This window comes from Centroberyx gerrardi, chromosome 5, assembly GCF_048128805.1.
Source record: "Centroberyx gerrardi isolate f3 chromosome 5, fCenGer3.hap1.cur.20231027, whole genome shotgun sequence".
Classification (NCBI taxonomy): domain Eukaryota; kingdom Metazoa; phylum Chordata; class Actinopteri; order Beryciformes; family Berycidae; genus Centroberyx; species Centroberyx gerrardi.
In genome coordinates this window covers 36,515,064-36,532,563 of record NC_136001.1, presented here as the reverse complement: position 1 = coordinate 36,532,563, position 17,500 = coordinate 36,515,064, and the positions used below count along the sequence as shown (strand labels likewise).

The 17,500-nt window shown below is 44.9% G+C and overlaps 1 protein-coding gene across 1 annotated transcript; it reads right to left on the bottom strand.

Annotated features, from left to right (window-relative positions):
* Positions 1-1,861: 1,861 nt before the first annotated feature.
* On the bottom strand, positions 1,862-11,163 carry rem1 (RAS (RAD and GEM)-like GTP-binding 1). Its single transcript, XM_078283863.1, has 5 exons — positions 11,098-11,163; positions 10,566-10,839; positions 7,233-7,315; positions 6,482-6,689; positions 1,862-2,139 (listed from the first exon to the last, which is right to left on the bottom strand). The coding sequence occupies exons 1-5, from the start codon at positions 11,161-11,163 to the stop codon at positions 1,862-1,864; spliced, it is 909 nt and encodes a 302-aa protein (XP_078139989.1).
* Positions 11,164-17,500: the final 6,337 nt, after the last annotated feature.

Genomic DNA, 17,500 nt, shown 5'->3' with positions numbered 1-17,500 from the left:
GAACTGTTTCTCCTAAAACAAAAAATCTCCTGGACAAGGTCCATCGTAGAACCTGATGTACAAACATTTATGTCAACTTTTGGGAACCAAAGTGTTTGTCCTTGGTCGATGTTTGGGCCCAATCCAGTCCTGAACCTGCATCCTGCTGATCGGACCGGATGCAGACGGAACTAAACCACATCAAAGCCAGGTATAAATACATCCAAGACACACTGAACATCCCATCACACAAATGAACCACGTTAACAAGTGTAAATGCAATGTGTCTCCAATCCACATACAGACACAGCAGGAAGAGAAAGGAACCAAATCAGTGTTTACTGTCGGTTTGAAAGTATTACCGGAGGAAGTGACGTGTTTTAGTGAGGGAAAGAGAAATCTGATTCCCATGTTTACACCGGACACTCATCGTAATGTCAGGAGTGAATCCAGTTCAATAATATCTGGAGACGAACCGGATACGAGATGCATGTTAACGTGCAAGATGCATGTTAACGCGCAAGATGCATGGTCCTAGTCCAGGTCCAGGTCCAGGTCCAGGTCCAGGTCCTGGTCCAGGTCCAGGTCCAGGTCCTGGTCCTGGTCCTGGTGTAGGTATAGGTCCAGGTCCTGGTCCTGGTGCAGGTCCTGGTCCTGGTCCTGGTCCAGGGGAGGTGGAGCTGCAGGATGAAATCCACCAGGCTAACTGGTGTTGACACTTTTCCATGGAGACGGTAGACACTAGAGAAAGTCAATAACATAATGGCACTACCATTCTAGAACATAGTGGTTACCATAATTACATGGGACTAAAATTCTAGAACACAATTAAAGTTTTTATTATGTAACTAAAGCCCCTTTCAAATATAGAACTGTCATCTCTCCGCTCCAAACAAAAGCTACAGTGAGCGAGTCGTAGGATGAAGCAAGCCTCCCAGAGTCTCGTCAGACCGTCGGAACCTTTTGCTGCTCGACCTGGGAATCTGATGGCTTTTGTTCACACTAGCGTCACAAAGGAAAACTCCTGGGAATTGTATTTGGTCTTGAGGAGGGAAATTGCCAAATCAACTTTTCCTGAATTTCGACTCCGGCTCCGTTCACACATGGACTCTTAAATTAACTTTAACTTCTGGAAGATTTCTGGGTGAAGCTGCAGGACTGGGAGGGGCTTATGGTAACCACTGTGTTCTAGAGTGCTGGTCCCACGTCTTCTTCTAACCTCGAGTCAGTCATCTACATGGAAACTGTAATCCCTTATCCCAGTTTAGCCCAGCCCAGCTCGGCCCGTCTGGCCTGGTTCACAGTTCTTCTAAGGCCTTCAGACAAGAGTGGGTGCTGAGGAACCAGGAAAACAGGCATCGTTATGAAGAATGAATGTCACAGCTCTTAATGTGTAGCCGTTTGCTGGTGGCCACCTTGCTTCCCTTATGTTAAGATTTCTGATTCTTTAGTTTGGGGAAGCCAAATGGTGCCAACCAGACCTGCTGACAACAGTTTCTATACAACTCAAAGGCAACCAGGATACACCCATTCCCATCCTAACAATCAATCAGGTTTCAGTCGGCTGTAGCTCAGTGAGGTCCTGCATTTTGTAAAAGACTGGATTCAAACCTGCAGTCTCTTGGCAACGATCCAAAAAAATCAACCACTCAGCAGAAGGGGAAGATAGGGAGATACTGTATACACATAGTCTTAAAGAGAGGGAGGTTCCTGGTGGAGAGCTGGCCTTAGAGAGAGGTTCCTGGTGGAGAACCGGCCTTAAAGAGAGGTTCCTGGTGGAGAACCGGCCTTAAAGAGAGGTTCCTGGTGGAGAACCGTCCTTAAAGAGAGGTTCCTGGTGGAGAACCGGCCTTAAAGAGAGGTTCCTGGTGAACACCTAGTTTTACAGTACAGCTAAGTCATGGCAGCTCTTGGACCGCACTTTGACGGCCATGCGCTGGTTGTTCCGGGCCACCAGTCGGTCCAGGAAGCGCCGGGCCTTCTGGGTAAGACTCTCTTTGCGTTTGTAGATGGAACGTCGGCGCTGGACGGCCTCAGTGCCGTCTCGGCGGAGGCGGATCTGTCGGACCACGCCCTCGAACAGCTCAGTGACGTTGTGCTGCAGAGACGCCGACGTCTCAATGAACTTACAGTCAAACACCACCGCACATGCTCGACCCTCTGGGAAAAAAATAAAACAGAAAAGACAGAATAGAGCAGAGGGTTAGTGAAAAGAGAATAACATGGAGAAAGAAAGAGAAAGAGAGTGTGTTTATGTATGTGTGTACATCCAAGTCACTGTTGTCGTGTGAAAACCTTGTAACCTTGTAACTGAACTGATGTTCACGTTTTCACTTCAATTGAAGGAGTACACGCCCCTCTGTGGGCTCAGGAAACTATGGTCTTATAAAACCTTTCAAAACCTGATAAACACTAAACTGCACTGTCAGAAAGCTACAAACAAGGCTGTTTCTCTTAGTTCTTAAAAAGTTATTTTGAAAAAGTTGATAAGTTGAAAGTTGAGATATGAGGTTTTCACCTGACAGTGACAAAGTGTATAAACCAGGCTCAGACTGATATATGGGGCTGATATCGGCCTTTAATTGAAATGATCAGATATCAGCCAGTCAGCGTTGTCCAATATGATACAGGTTCCTTCCTGGCCACAGTTACAGAACGTTAGTTTATTGTTTTATTACTGGTAGTATTACTGGTACACATTACACATTACTGGTATTATTATCAATTCACGCGCAAGGACCACACCATCAACAGAATGCGATTTGAACGTTTATTTAATGATTATGTTAAGTTTTCAGTTAGCACAGTTTGTAACATTTGGCCATAGAGGACAGCTTCTTCTCGGATATGAATGAGACGTTGACTGTGGTGTGGGGAAGGTTTCGGAGAAGAATCTTCTGTAGCTCCCGGGCTCAGCAGACCCTCAAAACATTCCTGATGATTCAGATCCGAGTGGCTATAGAGATGATGGACTCGGGATGACCAACAACCCATGAGTTGGATCACGTGCTTTACTGCGGGAAGATGTAGTAATGGCTCTGATGCGAAAGGAGTGGTCGGAGAAGTGGTTTCGTGAAGGGGAGAATGGAACCAGATGCGTGGTTAGTTTCTGAGTAAGTAGATCGGAAGGGGCAGCATTCTGAGATCTTCTAAGATTAAAGTAGTTTTCCGGGGTTTCAAAAGGCCTTAGGAGTTAAATTTGAAGTTGAAAACAGGTCAGTTGGCCAGTTTGAGTGGTCTGGTCAGTTTGAGGTAGAAGACGAGTGGTGTGGGAAAAGAACGACAGGTTGGAGATGCAGGGGTGACAAAACAGATTGAATTCTATGGTTGGATTGACTTCGGAAAGGGACTAAGCTTGTGAACTTCTGAATTGAGGACCGGGAGAGAGAGTCAGCAATAGCCTTAACCTTTGGGGCGGCACGGTGGATCAGTAGGTAGTACTGTCACCTCATAGCAAGAATCTTTGAATCTCTGCCCTGGTCCTTTCTGTGTGAAGTTTGTATGTTCTCTGCATGTGTATGTGGGTTTCCTCCGGAAACTCCAGTATGACCAGGAACATAAGCTGCATGGGGGATGAACTGATGTGTCCCAACAACCGGGTAAGATGCCGCATGAAAGACATGGTGGTTGCTGAGTTGGAGCGGCCTTTGTTGACGATGTCCATGACAGAGAGGTTGTTTCTGCTGAGAACCATCTCCCTCTGTAGGAACCCCCAAAACCAGTACAAGGGGCAGCATCATTGTAGAGGATGTAGGATGACATCTGGATGTGTCCAATGGTCTTCATAAATGGAAGTTATACTGATCCAATTGGTGAGGTGTTGCCATCGAGGGTAACGGTGTCAAGTAGTAAGGATGCGAGTTAACAGGTGGGAAATGCAGGACTGCCCTTTGGGGATGGTACGCAAGGCAAAGTTGAGGTGACAGAGGAGTGAGAGGAGTTGACGTTTGGTGCAGCGCGGTGCGAGGAGGAAGTTGAAGAGTGGTAGGATGATTTGATCGCGTTTTTCGAGGCAACAAAGCTTGGAATAATTCTGTGTTGAGGGTTATCCCAAGGAATTCGAGGGAGGTGGCGGGATCCTTTGTTTCCCCTGTGGACGGGGGGGCGCTGAGATCCGGGAGATAGAAGTTAGCATAGTTAGTCCATGGGCTGGAGGTGATGAGGGAGGAGATATGAGGAAATTGTTGAGAAGATGAACAAGGGAATCTTGTGGTTGATGGTAAGAATCCGGCACAATGCTTCGGGGATCGTTGGTTCTGGATGGTGACTGAGGGCAGCTGTTAGGGCTGAGATCTTGACAGGGGTGGATCGATGCTCCACTAGTCATAGTTGTTAGGCATGCAGGTCGAGAGTGAGCTTCGCTGCAGAAAGAGCAGACATGCGAGTATCTGCACTGGGACATGTTGCAACCTTGGCCCGGATCTACTAAAGGTTTGCAGCAGTGCAAATCGCATTCCGGGTGCTAAAACCTTGTTTTCTGATCTACTAAGACGGCGCACAGGGCATTTGTGCCTGAAATCATGGGTTGATCTGTGTGCCCGGTTTTTGCAGTTTGGTCTAATTGCATATGCATTTATGGGTGTTCCAAGGCTTGGCACCCCTGTGCCAAAAACACAGAATGAAGAGGGAGGCTGCTGACAAATAGGTGAAAGAGCGGACGTTAAAACTGGCATCCCAGTGCCTGTTACTACGTTGGGCTGAGGGTTTTGATGAGCGAGATAGGGGAAGTGAGTGAAATTAGGAGGCATCCCGGTACTGCTGATGGATAACTGGGGCTAGACTGTTGCTGAGAGAAGTTAAATACTGGTAGAGTATGTTGAGGATTGGATGATGTTGGCATCCCGGTCCATCTAAAATAATAATAATTTGTTGACGGAGATTAGCAGATATTGGGAGATGGACAGGAGATGTAAGAGCCTGGAAGTTGGACAGCAGGAGTTGCTGTTGAGAGGTTAAAATGCGTGCCCGCCTGCTGGGAGAGAATGGGTTGAGTTGATGAGAAGAATGAGTTGCAAACGGGAAGTATGAGAGAAGATGGACATGGCATCCCGGGGCTGAAAGCCCGGCTGAAGAGGACAATTGCTGCAGCTGATAGGTAGCGGTGGGGGCTGGCATCCCGGTGCCGAGAGCCCCGGATGAACAGGACAGCTGCTGCGGCTGGTAGGTAGGTAGCGACTGGGACTGGCATCCCGGTGCTGAGGGTCCCAGCTGAAGAGGGCAGCTGCTGTGGCTGTGGCTGATAGGTAGAGGAAGAGGCTGGCATCCCGATGCCCTCTATGTGTTGCGGAAGGAAAGAGGGCTGAGCGGCCATCCTGGTGTTACTGAAGGGGATTTGGTAGCGGAAGGATGAATTAGGGGTGATTGCTGGCATCCTGGTGCCAGTTGCGGGAACCTGATGCCAAGATGAAGTGATGCTTGTGGTCGGCATCCCAGTGTTATGGCTGGAGTAGGGGAAATGGGCTGTTGGTGGGAGCTGGTAGGGATAATGTTGGTGACCGATGTTCCAATGGCAATTTTGGTCATTTATTTATTTATGCTTTATTTTGAAGGACTGGCTGATGAGAAATGGAGAAAATGATATTAGTGGCATCCTGGTGCCATAACTGCATTTTGATAAAGTAAGAGAAATTCGTTTCGTTTTTTTTTTGTAGCCGGCATCCTGGTGCTGGCAGCTGAATTTTGTGATGCTTCGTGAAAGATGGATGGGGGACTATTCACAGTAGCTGGCATCCCAGTGCCAGTATTGGGAACTGGATGGGGAACCTGCCTTTAATTCTTGGGGAACAGTTGTTTGTCTTCTGGGGGCCTTTCCTTGATTATCCCTCGTCTAAAGGAGTAACCATGGGATGTAGAGGATTCCTCGTCTTGGTGGGAACGAAGGAGGAGGACTGGTAGGAATGGAAATGACTGACCAGACAGATTGGCGGTTGAGTACGTGTCTTTCCAGAGGATCGTCAGCGTGGGAATGGCGTTCTGGTTGAGTCTCTGATGAGGCCGAGAAGCTCTCTGGACCGGCTACTGAGGCCCTGGTGTTTTCTTGGCTTGAGCACGGGGGATGTATTTGGACGTTCCGTGGATGAAAATGTCATCGTCGGATAGATTATGAGAAATGCAATCCGTGGGAATTTGGAGGTGAAGAGAGGTGAGTAGAATGCTAAAGTTTAGATGTGAGCTGTGAACGATCTGTGGCGTTCTGTGCACGGAAGAACGAGGACAAACAGGGTGCAGGGCAGGTAGGCATATACAGCATATAGGAGTTGAGGCGTGGCCCTGCTCCTGATCCTCAGCTAGGTAGCTCCAATATATCACCAGAGAAATAATTCAATGTGGTGTGGGACAATTTTATTTTCTTAAGCAATAAACATTATAACACCACAATGTAAAAGATAAAAAGATAGGCAGTCTGGAAAGCCTGCCCCCCCTGCATCATCCATCTAAACCCATATTGGTTGTATATGCATCTGTGTGTATGTATGTCCCCCCTGTGACCTTTGACCCCTACCTTCCACGGCGACCTCCCTGGACCGGACCAGGTCACTCTTGTTGCCCACCAGGATGATGGGAAGGTTCTCCGCCTGGCGGGCGCGGCGCAGTGTGATGCGAAGCTCGGCAGCCGAGTCAAAGCTGGAGCGATCGGTGACGGAGTAGACGATGACGTAAGCACTTCCTGCCTTCAGACAGAAGTCCTGCACAGAGCTGTCCTCTCCCTCCTGAAGGTAGAGAGACATAGACACAGACAGAGAGAGAGAGACAGCGAGAGAGAGAGATTTGTATATATGTTGTCAATTCTTTAACTGTGATACATTATTATAGATATGAATGATTATATATTATTATTGTACAGTTCATGTTTTCAAAGTAAATAATGAATCATCTCAATGTGGTTTGCATATATAAATTGTTTTTTACGTTTAAAACTATACATTTTATAAACCCTTTTCTAGAAATATTAGTTCTGATGAATAGTCCTGATTGGAAGATACTGAGCTTAATTGAGAGAGAAAGAGACAAAGAACTTTTATGTCCCTTCAGTTTTACAAGTAAATAATAAATACCTTATATCAATAGAGTATTGATCGTTGCTTGTCAAACTTTGTGTTACATAGCAACCAGAATGATGTCACACTTGTGACCTTTGACCTCTTGCTCTCTCTGTTACCAGCAACGCTCACAGCTGAACTCTGAGAAAAAAGCTCCTGTCTGATCACAGAATCTCAAATCAGTCAGAAGCCAACAGACAGACAAACATGTACCAGTGTGTCAGTCTCCCAGGTATCCATGACAATGAGCGTGGTTTCCTCTCCGTCTACCGTTAGTGTCCGCTCATACGTGTCTTCTGGAACAAACAACAACAATAAACAACAACAAATAACAGCCTCGCTCTGTGGTCAGGTTCCTCTGGAAAACAAACAACAACAACAACCAGAAAAATGTCAACAGCAACCAGTAAGTTAACACCAACAATACGTGACATCAATAATAAACAACATCAGCCTGTGTACTGTCAGTCTCATCTGAAACGCACAACAAGAAGAAAAACAACAAAAGGTTGGCAGTTCAAATGGTTGAACTGGTCAGATTCAGTCAACCAATGATAAATAAAGGCTAAAACAGTCTATCTAATGTGACATGGTGCTCAGTCAACCTGAAAACTCAAAAAAATAACTGGAAACAGACTCCACCCCATCACATCATGCTGTGAGCCATGTCAGACTGCTATTGGATCAATACAGGCTGTCAATCATTGCCTCAGGCCAATCAAACTGACTGAGCAAGCCAATCAATTAACTGGGTCAGCCAAGGTTATGAGGCCAGAACAATGTCAGAGAAGAGAAGAAGGACAGCAGACAGACAGACAGACAGACAGACAGCAGACAGACAGGCAGACAGACAGACAGACAGACAGACAGACAGACAGACAGGCAGACAGACAGACAGACAGACAGACAGACAGACAGGCAGACAGACAGACAGACAGACAGACAGACAGGCAGACAGACAGACAGACAGACAGACAGACAGGCAGACAGACAGACAGACAGACAGACAGACAGACAGGCAGACAGACAGACAGACAGACAGACAGTAGTTAACTACGGTAACTTAATAAGTTTTCTGACCTGACAGGACAGGAAATTCTTTTGTCTTTTGTCATTCTTTTGTCACTATTTTAGCAGCCAACTCAATGTTTAGGAATCAACTGCTCATTGGATAAGTCTGTTAGTAATTATCTTTTAAGGTTTAAATAAGGTGCCACTGATCAGGGTCAAAGGCCGGAAGAGAGTGAACTTGGGAGTCAGGAAGGTGATTGGGGAACTACGAGAATTGTTTTTGCAGAAAGTGCCTAATCTGAAAAAAGCAGAAAAGGTGGCAGTTGAACTAGGTCAACTCATATTGAAAGATCAGTGGAGGATGGGAAAACCCCATTATTGTTAAGATTATTAACAGTGGTAATGGCTCTGTTGGACTGGACATGGAAAGTTGGGCCTCAAAGTGTCAGCAAGAACAGGTGGTTGTGAAAAACAGAGATGAAGGTGAAAGACCCATGCAGGCTGAGGGTTTACAAAATGGAACCCAGATTTTAAGGGTTTGGTTAACAGCTGGATTTGTGCTGAGGTTGTTGGCAGCAAGAGGTAGCTGAGAACATATCAAGAAGCGAAGTGAGAACCTTGAGGCCAACAACTCCATACAGGCACAAAGGCACATCCCTCACCCACTTACCGACCCAGTAAAGACGTTTACGAATGTTCAACACCCAAAAGTACTGAGTGTGAAGAGGCTTGTTACTCCACAGAGATGATAATATTATCTGATCTAATTTAATTTCGTTGACCATTTGAAAGGAAAAAGAGAGTGAGGAAGCCCTTTGGCCAAAGAGTTAATGGGAAGAAACTCACTTTTTTGGAGTTTCAGTTTATATCCTGAGTGATTTCCAAAATGTTCTGGAATACTTAAAACCACAGGGAGCGTGGTGTGTTTACACTGAGGGGGGGGCACGCATGTACAGGGGGACAGTCTAGCGCAGAACACCGGCATCCCGGTTGAGCGGAGTTTTCCGTTTTTAAGCACTGTGATTGGCCAGAAAGTCCAAACACCGCCCAGTCAGAAAACTTTGGTTGTAAAATGAACCGAGCCAGTACTTCAAGCTCCTAAAACAGGTACAACCACCGGCAAGCTACTGCTACTGTATTTATTTTTATCGTAATTTCCTTTCTTTGGTTCGGACTTTATCAAAGTTGCTTTCACACCAAAATGATCCGCACCACGGTCCGAATGGAAGAGGACCGAGACCGGCGATTTTTGGCGAACCTTTTGCAAGATTTTGGTCCACACACGAATCCACATGGTGCGTTCACACCAGTCAAAATGATCTGAACTTAGCAAAAAGGTCCTAAAGTCCGGACCAAACGATGCTGGTGTGAAAGCCGCCTAAATTATTTAGACTAGTAGGCAGGGCTCGAGCTTAAGGACCTCCCGTCGTCCCGGGGCCGATAAAAATAGGATCGGGGAGGATGTAAATTAATTTTGGGACGAATTTGGGACGAGAGTTGAAAAAAAAAAAACTGCTAACGTTACGTTACGTTACAATGAACGGCGATGAAAATGAAACTGACTGCACGTTTTGTGTAGCACACACAGTTCTTATTAAACCTTCTTGACAACATACACACACACACACGCGCACAAACGTTACTAAGTAGCATTATCTAGACCCGCGAAATCCTGTCAGACGCCTGTCACCGCCGGTATTGACTGTCAGAGTGATACACAATGGCAATGGCGTCCCGTAGTGGGATACTGCAATTTTTTAACGTTAACGTTACATCAAGAAAGCAAACATCAGGAAAACGCACAGCAGAGCCAGACCCTGAACCGCCAGCCTCTGACCTCACGACAGCCGCAGCTGCAACGGGGAATTCAACCCAAGTCAATGAGGTAGGCAGCGTTAAGCTTGCTAGTATTAATGTAATGTAATGTAACGGACATGACAAAGCTAAACTCACGAAGCTAACTAGCAACTTACGATACGAGAAAAATGGCTGAGGCTGAGGGAGACTTTTTGTTGAATTGGAGGAAATGTTTAATGATGAAACGGAAAATGAAGCGGATAAAGGCAGGATTGGCCCGGTCGGCAAAGGGGCTGAACGGAGGGAGTGGCGGCCGGCGGGAGGTGACAGGCAAGCTGGTAGCCACTGAGGCGGTGAGGAAGAGCTCTGCGGGGAGGAGACTCCTTTTGATTACCGACATCCTAGATCAGGCCCACAGAGAGAGAGTGTGAAGTGCCATGAAGTGATCCATATGATTACTTTTTATCGATGATTACACCAAACGTAAGATTTTAAATTCGGGACGGCCCACAGTCATTTCGGGACGGCTTAGATTGTATTTCGGGACGGTTCCGGGAGGATGGTGAAAAAAGTTAGTTAAGAGCCCTGCTAGTAGGCCTACTTAACTGATCAGACTGCCAGTTAAGTTACTGAACTAACCAACCAGAGTAACACTTGACTAAACTCAGTAATACTTAACTGAACTAACCAGACTAACTTGACTAACACCACTACTAGTTACCAAACTTAACTACCCACCTCCGGATTGTTCATCTTTGTCATTGATCCCGGCGAAGATTCCCGCCAGGCTGGTCTTGCCAACGCCTTGGTCGCCTAGCAACACCACGCGGTAAACACAGTCCGAGTCGCTCTGCGAGTCATCGTCTGAGTCGGAGCTCCACTGGGCACGATAGTGGAGTGACTTGTCTCCGGGGTGGTAGGATGCCGACTGGCCCAGTGGGGGGTGGCTGCGCTGGGGCTGGGGCTGGGGCTGGGGCTGGGGCTGGGTCTGGGGCTGGGAGGACTGGGAGGACTGGGACTGGGGGGACTGGGGGGACTGGGAGGACTGGGGGGATTGGGGGGACTGGGAGGACTGGGGGGACTGGGAGGACTGGGGGGATTGGGAGGACTGGGGGGACTGGGGGGACTGGGGGGACTGGGAGGACTGGGGGGATTGGGGGGACTGGGATTGGGAGGCCTGGGTCTGAGACAGGGCAGGGCCGGGCTGGATGCTGCTGGGAGCTGGTTGTCGGGGGTCCCGACCACAGGGTGGGTGCTGGTGGAAGTGGGCGGAGGGGACGGGGGTGCTGGCTCGCCGCCGCAGAGGCTCCTTCTCTCTCTGGGTGTTGAGGGTCATGTTGCTATGGTAACAGCATCAGGACAGGACAGGCCTGAGGGAGGAAGGAGGAGAGCAGAAGTGACATTTCATTGACATAGTCTGTTGGGTCTTCACCTAGCCTACCGGTTGAGGATTTAGGATGATGGCAGCACATCATAGGTTGCTCCAATAATTAATCTAATCCTAAACCTTAACCTGCATAATCCAAAATTCTTTTCAACTAAGCTTTTTCTTCTCTACACTTTCCCAGTTCATCCATTGTCCCTGCTGTGGTTGAGAAACTGCTTTGGCAGTTTCTGATGTATTTGGTGTTTTCTTCTTCTTCTTCTTCTTCTTCTTCTTCTAATGGTGTTTCTTTGTTCCATACCAAGGCCTCCACAACCCTGTTGCACTTGAACTACAGTATCCTACAATAACTACAATATCTGAGTTCTGATTGTGCTGAACTGCTTCTTTAATGGTCTTGGCATTTCCACCCAGTTTCTAGAGGCGGCGCTACACTTATTCCTGTTGTGTCTGTTAATGTCAACACCAGTCTCTGCTAGGATACACAGTGGTAACTCAAGGACCTGCTTCCCATACAGCGCCACACTGCTAAGACATCGAGGGACTGCTAGCCAGTTCCTAAAGAATGAGCTAATTATTCTGTCTAACTTCTCTACCTTAGGAGTATCTCCTACACTGTCATACACTGGGCACATGAGTCTGAAACCAAACACACAGCATGAGTTTGCTTGGTAAACTGACCTCTCGCTTCCTGTCCTAACCCCTGAATCTGCTCTTTACCTGTAAGGTTTGAGTTATACCTTCTTCCTAAATTTTTGACAGGCTTGTCTGATATTGTTGGAATTGGCTCTTTGTTATTGTAGAATCATTTGTCTGACAGTTTCCCCTTTACAACAGAATGCCTCTTGATCTGGGACACTAGAAAGGACACAAGTAAGGTCCAACGTATGGATATCTGTCCCATAAGTGATTTATATATTATATGATGGCATAGCTATGGTGGCAAAAGTGGGTAGATATAGTATACACCCGTTCTCAGCTCTTGGTATAATTGTGTAATATAATTAAGCTTACTGTTTGCTAATACAATTTTGTTTCTGACCTGCTGAGCGGGCCGTTTCAAGCCAGCAGGGTCCGCTGTCCCTTTAGCCTGTTGTTGTTGAGACCAGCAGCGAGTTTGGGGATGCTGGGAGCGAGGTACGAGCCTCTCAGTGTGGATCCTGTTTAGTGTTGACGCAGTTATAGAGGTTGGTGGTTCTGTTGGTCCTTCTGGAGCTGTCGTGGGTCTAATTCAACCAATTAAATGTGATTGAAAAACTCCATCTAAGCCAGATTTCTACATACTGTAGGTGCTCACCCAAATAGTACAAGGGGTAGTTACATCAGATCCTGTGGACTGGTAAATTGAACATATTTTATTTTCAGAATGGATCTAGTTTCACCTCTCTTAAATCTTATATCAAGTCCCTTCAGAACATCTTAATGTGATTTTAGGGTGTAGTTTGCCACAGGATGCAGGAGCGTAATGTTGAATAGCTGTGTCACTCATGGATGACATTTAATTTCAGTTCCTGGGTCTGAATGAAAAAAATATCATCCTTTCATCAAGATATGTTGCACTATTAAGGCTGTACTGACTTCCATAGTAAAATTAGAGAAGGGAAGATACACTGATAATGAACCCTGTGTTCTCATGTGTAGTGATGGAAGGATGATAGTGTATTTCTTTCTTGGAACTCATGATATAAGACTTATCTGTCAGGAAAGGCAAAATTAGACCAATTTGAAAAGAAAATGTATTTCAAATGTTTCTCTGTAACCTAATGATGATGATGATGTATGAATAATAAATGTTTTGAAATGTTTTTGTTTTTTTTACAGTGACGCAATTTAGTGAGCAAAGGGGATGAATACTTTTTACAAAAAAATTTTATTCAATCACATACATTTCTAAAATTTCCTCTCCATTTTTATAGAAAAGACATTGTCTAGATTTTAGACCACATCACAAATAAATGTATTTCATCCTTGTAATTCAAGACTGTTTAGAGGTGTGAGATGTCTATTAAATATGTAGGTTTTGATTTTAGTAAACTTTCCCTTCCTAATTTATGGGAAATTATTCTGAACTATTGGTTTGAATATTGATTAGACTGAAGTTTGTTAATCTCCTACAGGACTGCCTGCTCTGAATCAGAGGAAATATTCAACATTTTAGTCAGACTTCCATTTTAGTCTTTTATCCACAGAGACTCCACTGAGCTCAACAGTGGAAGCAGCTTCAACTCCCAGATCACCAACACTACAAGCAACCAATAGTAAGGAGGTTAGAGGTCAGAGGTCACAGCAGCCTGAACAGGACTGACAATAAACTGTAGTGTGACTGAATGTTCACTACAGCCATATCCCTGATGTAGAATGGCATATAATATTGGAAACAGTGCTTAATTTGTAAATGATGAGGTCCCGGAACACCAAGGGGTCGGTGTTCCCGCGAGTCGGTCTGGAGGGAAAAGGTCCCGGAACATATCAAGACAACAAGCTCAGTGCAGCCATACAGCTTCCTGCAGACCAACAGCCTGAACATCACTACCTGACCGACTATATGACCTTAGAGCTCCGACTACTGCTGACCTATAACAATATTTGATTATTGCATAGGCTACATAATGCTCATTTTGTCCAAACCGATGGGTTTTTACAAACCTGCCCTTCAAGTAGTGGACTGAAGATATAACTGCACTGTGCACAACATAAAATGCCCACACACTTGGCTGTGAGACATCCTCATCATACATAAACACATCAAGGAAACTGCAATGGCTTCAACTATTTACCAGACAAATTCGAGTAGTTACGCATCAATATTCAACATAAATACTTTCATAGGATATCTACTTTGAACGTAGGAAACAATGTCAGCGCATAATGAAATGACATCAATAAAACGTGTCGTGCCATGCAGCTGGAAGTCGGCCTACATGCGACACTCAGCTGGTTTTGAAATGCCCACAGTGACGTGGCTTACAGCCCTTCACTCAACCAATTATATTACCAATTATTTCTGGACACTCAACGTAATGCGCAATGTCCCACATATTTAACTGTGGGACTTACAGGTCCGCACTCCAAATAATTTCTGTTTTAATCTATGCAAATATGAATTTAGATGTTATTGGCCCAGCAGAGAACAGTTAACAAACAAAAAACAGTCCACACAGCGGACATATGGACAGCAAATTCAACGGTCTTTTAGCCATGACGCTGTCTGAAGTTTACCACAACACACTCTGCAGAGCAACTCACTCATGTGACGTGATTACTATGCGCTTGCTGCTACTTTCTAATATGGTAATCACCTGTCTTCATATGGAAATGAGCCAATTCGGTTTTTGGAAGGGAGGGGAAAGGAAGAGTGAACTATTGGGATTATTACATGGCAGACAAAAAAAAAACCCAAAAAACTTTCATGCCACCAGAGGTGCCGGGTCCATGCAAATAAGTACCGGAATGCAGGTAGTCCAAAACCGCGAGGTGCCGGATCCTGTTCCGGCAGGATCCGGCACAAATTCAGCACTGGTTGGAACATCAGTTAGTTACTTAGTTAACGTATTTAATCAAAACCTCATGAACTAAATGAAGCTTTAGGTTTGTTAGGTTTGTTTCTCAGGAGGCCAGTTAAACATGATAAATCTAAACGATCACAGTGTTGAATCCACTGATGAATTAAAATTAACAGTCCTGTTCTGATGCTTCATGGGGAATACAAATACAGGAAATATTTAATACACCCAGTCTGACAGATAGATAGATAGATAGATAAATAGATAGATAGATAGATAGATAGATAGATACTTACCACAGAACCCATGAATGGTCTCTTCCCATGCAACTTCAGTCCAGAACAGAACTGAAAAGTCTCTCTCTCTCTCTCTCTCCCTCTCTCTCTCTCTCTCTCTCTCTGTAACAGTACCCCGGTGCCACGGTAACCCGCCTGGAAAAAGTTCCACAACGGCGTTAAAAATTCAACAGTGGAATCACAGGGTTATCTCTCTCTCTCTCTCTCCCTCTCTCTCTCACTCTCTCTCTCTCTCCCTCTCACTCTCTTACTGAGTGTGTGAGAGAGAGAGAGAGCAGAGGAGAAACAGATAGCTGAAGAGAGGGGAGGGAGAGGATGTGTGTGTGTGTGTGTGCGCGTGTGTGTGTGTGTGTGTGTGTGTGTGTGTGTGTGTGTGTGTGTGAGAGAGACGTGTTTGTTTTGTCAGTGAGGAGTATGAGTTGGTTTAGGAAACATTTTGGTCACTTCCTGTTTGATCAAGAAGCTACAGTTGAGTTTTACTTCAGTAAACCGAACAGTTTAGCTTCAGTAAACCCCACAACAGTTTAGCTTCAGTAAACCCCACAACAGTTTAGCTTCAGTAAACCCAACAACAGTTTAGCTTCAGTAAACCGAACAGTTTAGCTTCAGTAAACCCAACAACAGTTTAGCTTCAGTAAACCCAACAACAGTTTAGCTTCAGTAAACCCAACAGTTTAGCTTCAGTAAACCCAACAACAGTTTAGCTTCAGTAAATCCAAGTTTAGCTTCAGTAAACCCAACAGTTTAGCTTCAGTAAACCCGTTTAGCTTCAGTAAACCCAACAGTTTAGCTTCAGTAAACCCAACAGTTTAGCTTCAGTAAACCCGTTTAGCTTCAGTAAACCCAACAGTTTAGCTTCAGTAAACCCAACAGTTTAGCTTCAGTAAACCCGTTTAGCTTCAGTAAACCCAACAGTTTAGCTTCAGTAAACCCAAGTTTAGCTTCAGTAAACCCAACAGTTTAGCTTCAGTAAACCCAACAGTTTAGCTTCAGTAAACCCCACAGTTTAGCTTCAGTAAACCTAACAGTTTAGCTTCAGTAAACCCAAGTTTAGCTTCAGTAAACCCAACAACAGTTTAGCTTCAGTAAACCCAAGTTTAGCTTCAGTAAACCCAACAACAGTTTAGCTTCAGTAAACCCAAGTTTAGCTTCAGTAAACCCAACAACAGTTTAGCTTCAGTAAACCCAAGTTTAGCTTCAGTAAACCCAACAACAGTTTAGCTTCAGTAAACCCAACAACAATTTAGCTTCAGTAAACCCAAGTTTAGCTTCAGTAAACCCAACAACAGTCTAGCTTCAGTAAACCCAACAACAGTTTAGCTTCAGTAAACCCAACAGTTTAGCTTCAGTAAACCCAACAACAGTTTAGCTTCAGTAAATCCAAGTTTAGCTTCAGTAAACCCAACAGTTTAGCTTCAGTAAACCCGTTTAGCTTCAGTAAACCCAACAGTTTAGCTTCAGTAAACCCAACAGTTTAGCTTCAGTAAACCCGTTTAGCTTCAGTAAACCCAACAGTTTAGCTTCAGTAAACCCAACAGTTTAGCTTCAGTAAACCCGTTTAGCTTCAGTAAACCCAACAGTTTAGCTTCAGTAAACCCAAGTTTAGCTTCAGTAAACCCAACAGTTTAGCTTCAGTAAACCCAACAGTTTAGCTTCAGTAAACCCAACAGTTTAGCTTCAGTAAACCCCACAGTTTAGCTTCAGTAAACCTAACAGTTTAGCTTCAGTAAACCCAAGTTTAGCTTCAGTAAACCCAACAACAGTTTAGCTTCAGTAAACCCAAGTTTAGCTTCAGTAAACCCAACAACAGTTTAGCTTCAGTAAACCCAAGTTTAGCTTCAGTAAACCCAACAACAGTTTAGCTTCAGTAAACCCAAGTTTAGCTTCAGTAAACCCAACAACAGTTTAGCTTCAGTAAACCCAACAACAGTTTAGCTTCAGTAAACCCAAGTTTAGCTTCAGTAAACCCAACAACAGTTTAGCTTCAGTAAACCCAAGTTTAGCTTCAGTAAACCCAACAACAGTTTAGCTTCAGTAAACCCAAGTTTAGCTTCAGTAAACCCAACAACAGTTTAGCTTCAGTAAACCCAAGTTTAGCTTCAGTAAACCCAACAACAGTTTAGCTTCAGTAAACCCAACAACAATTTAGCTTCAGTAAACCCAAGTTTAGCTTCAGTAAACCCAACAACAGTCTAGCTTCAGTAAACCCAACAACAGTTTAGCTTCAGTAAACCCAACAGTTTAGCTTCAGTAAACCCAACAACAGTTTAGCTTCAGTAAATCCAAGTTTAGCTTCAGTAAACCCAACAGTTTAGCTTCAGTAAACCCGTTTAGCTTCAGTAAACCCAACAGTTTAGCTTCAGTAAACCCAACAGTTTAGCTTCAGTAAACCCGTTTAGCTTCAGTAAACCCAACAGTTTAGCTTCAGTAAACCCAACAGTTTAGCTTCAGTAAACCCGTTTAGCTTCAGTAAACCCAACAGTTTAGCTT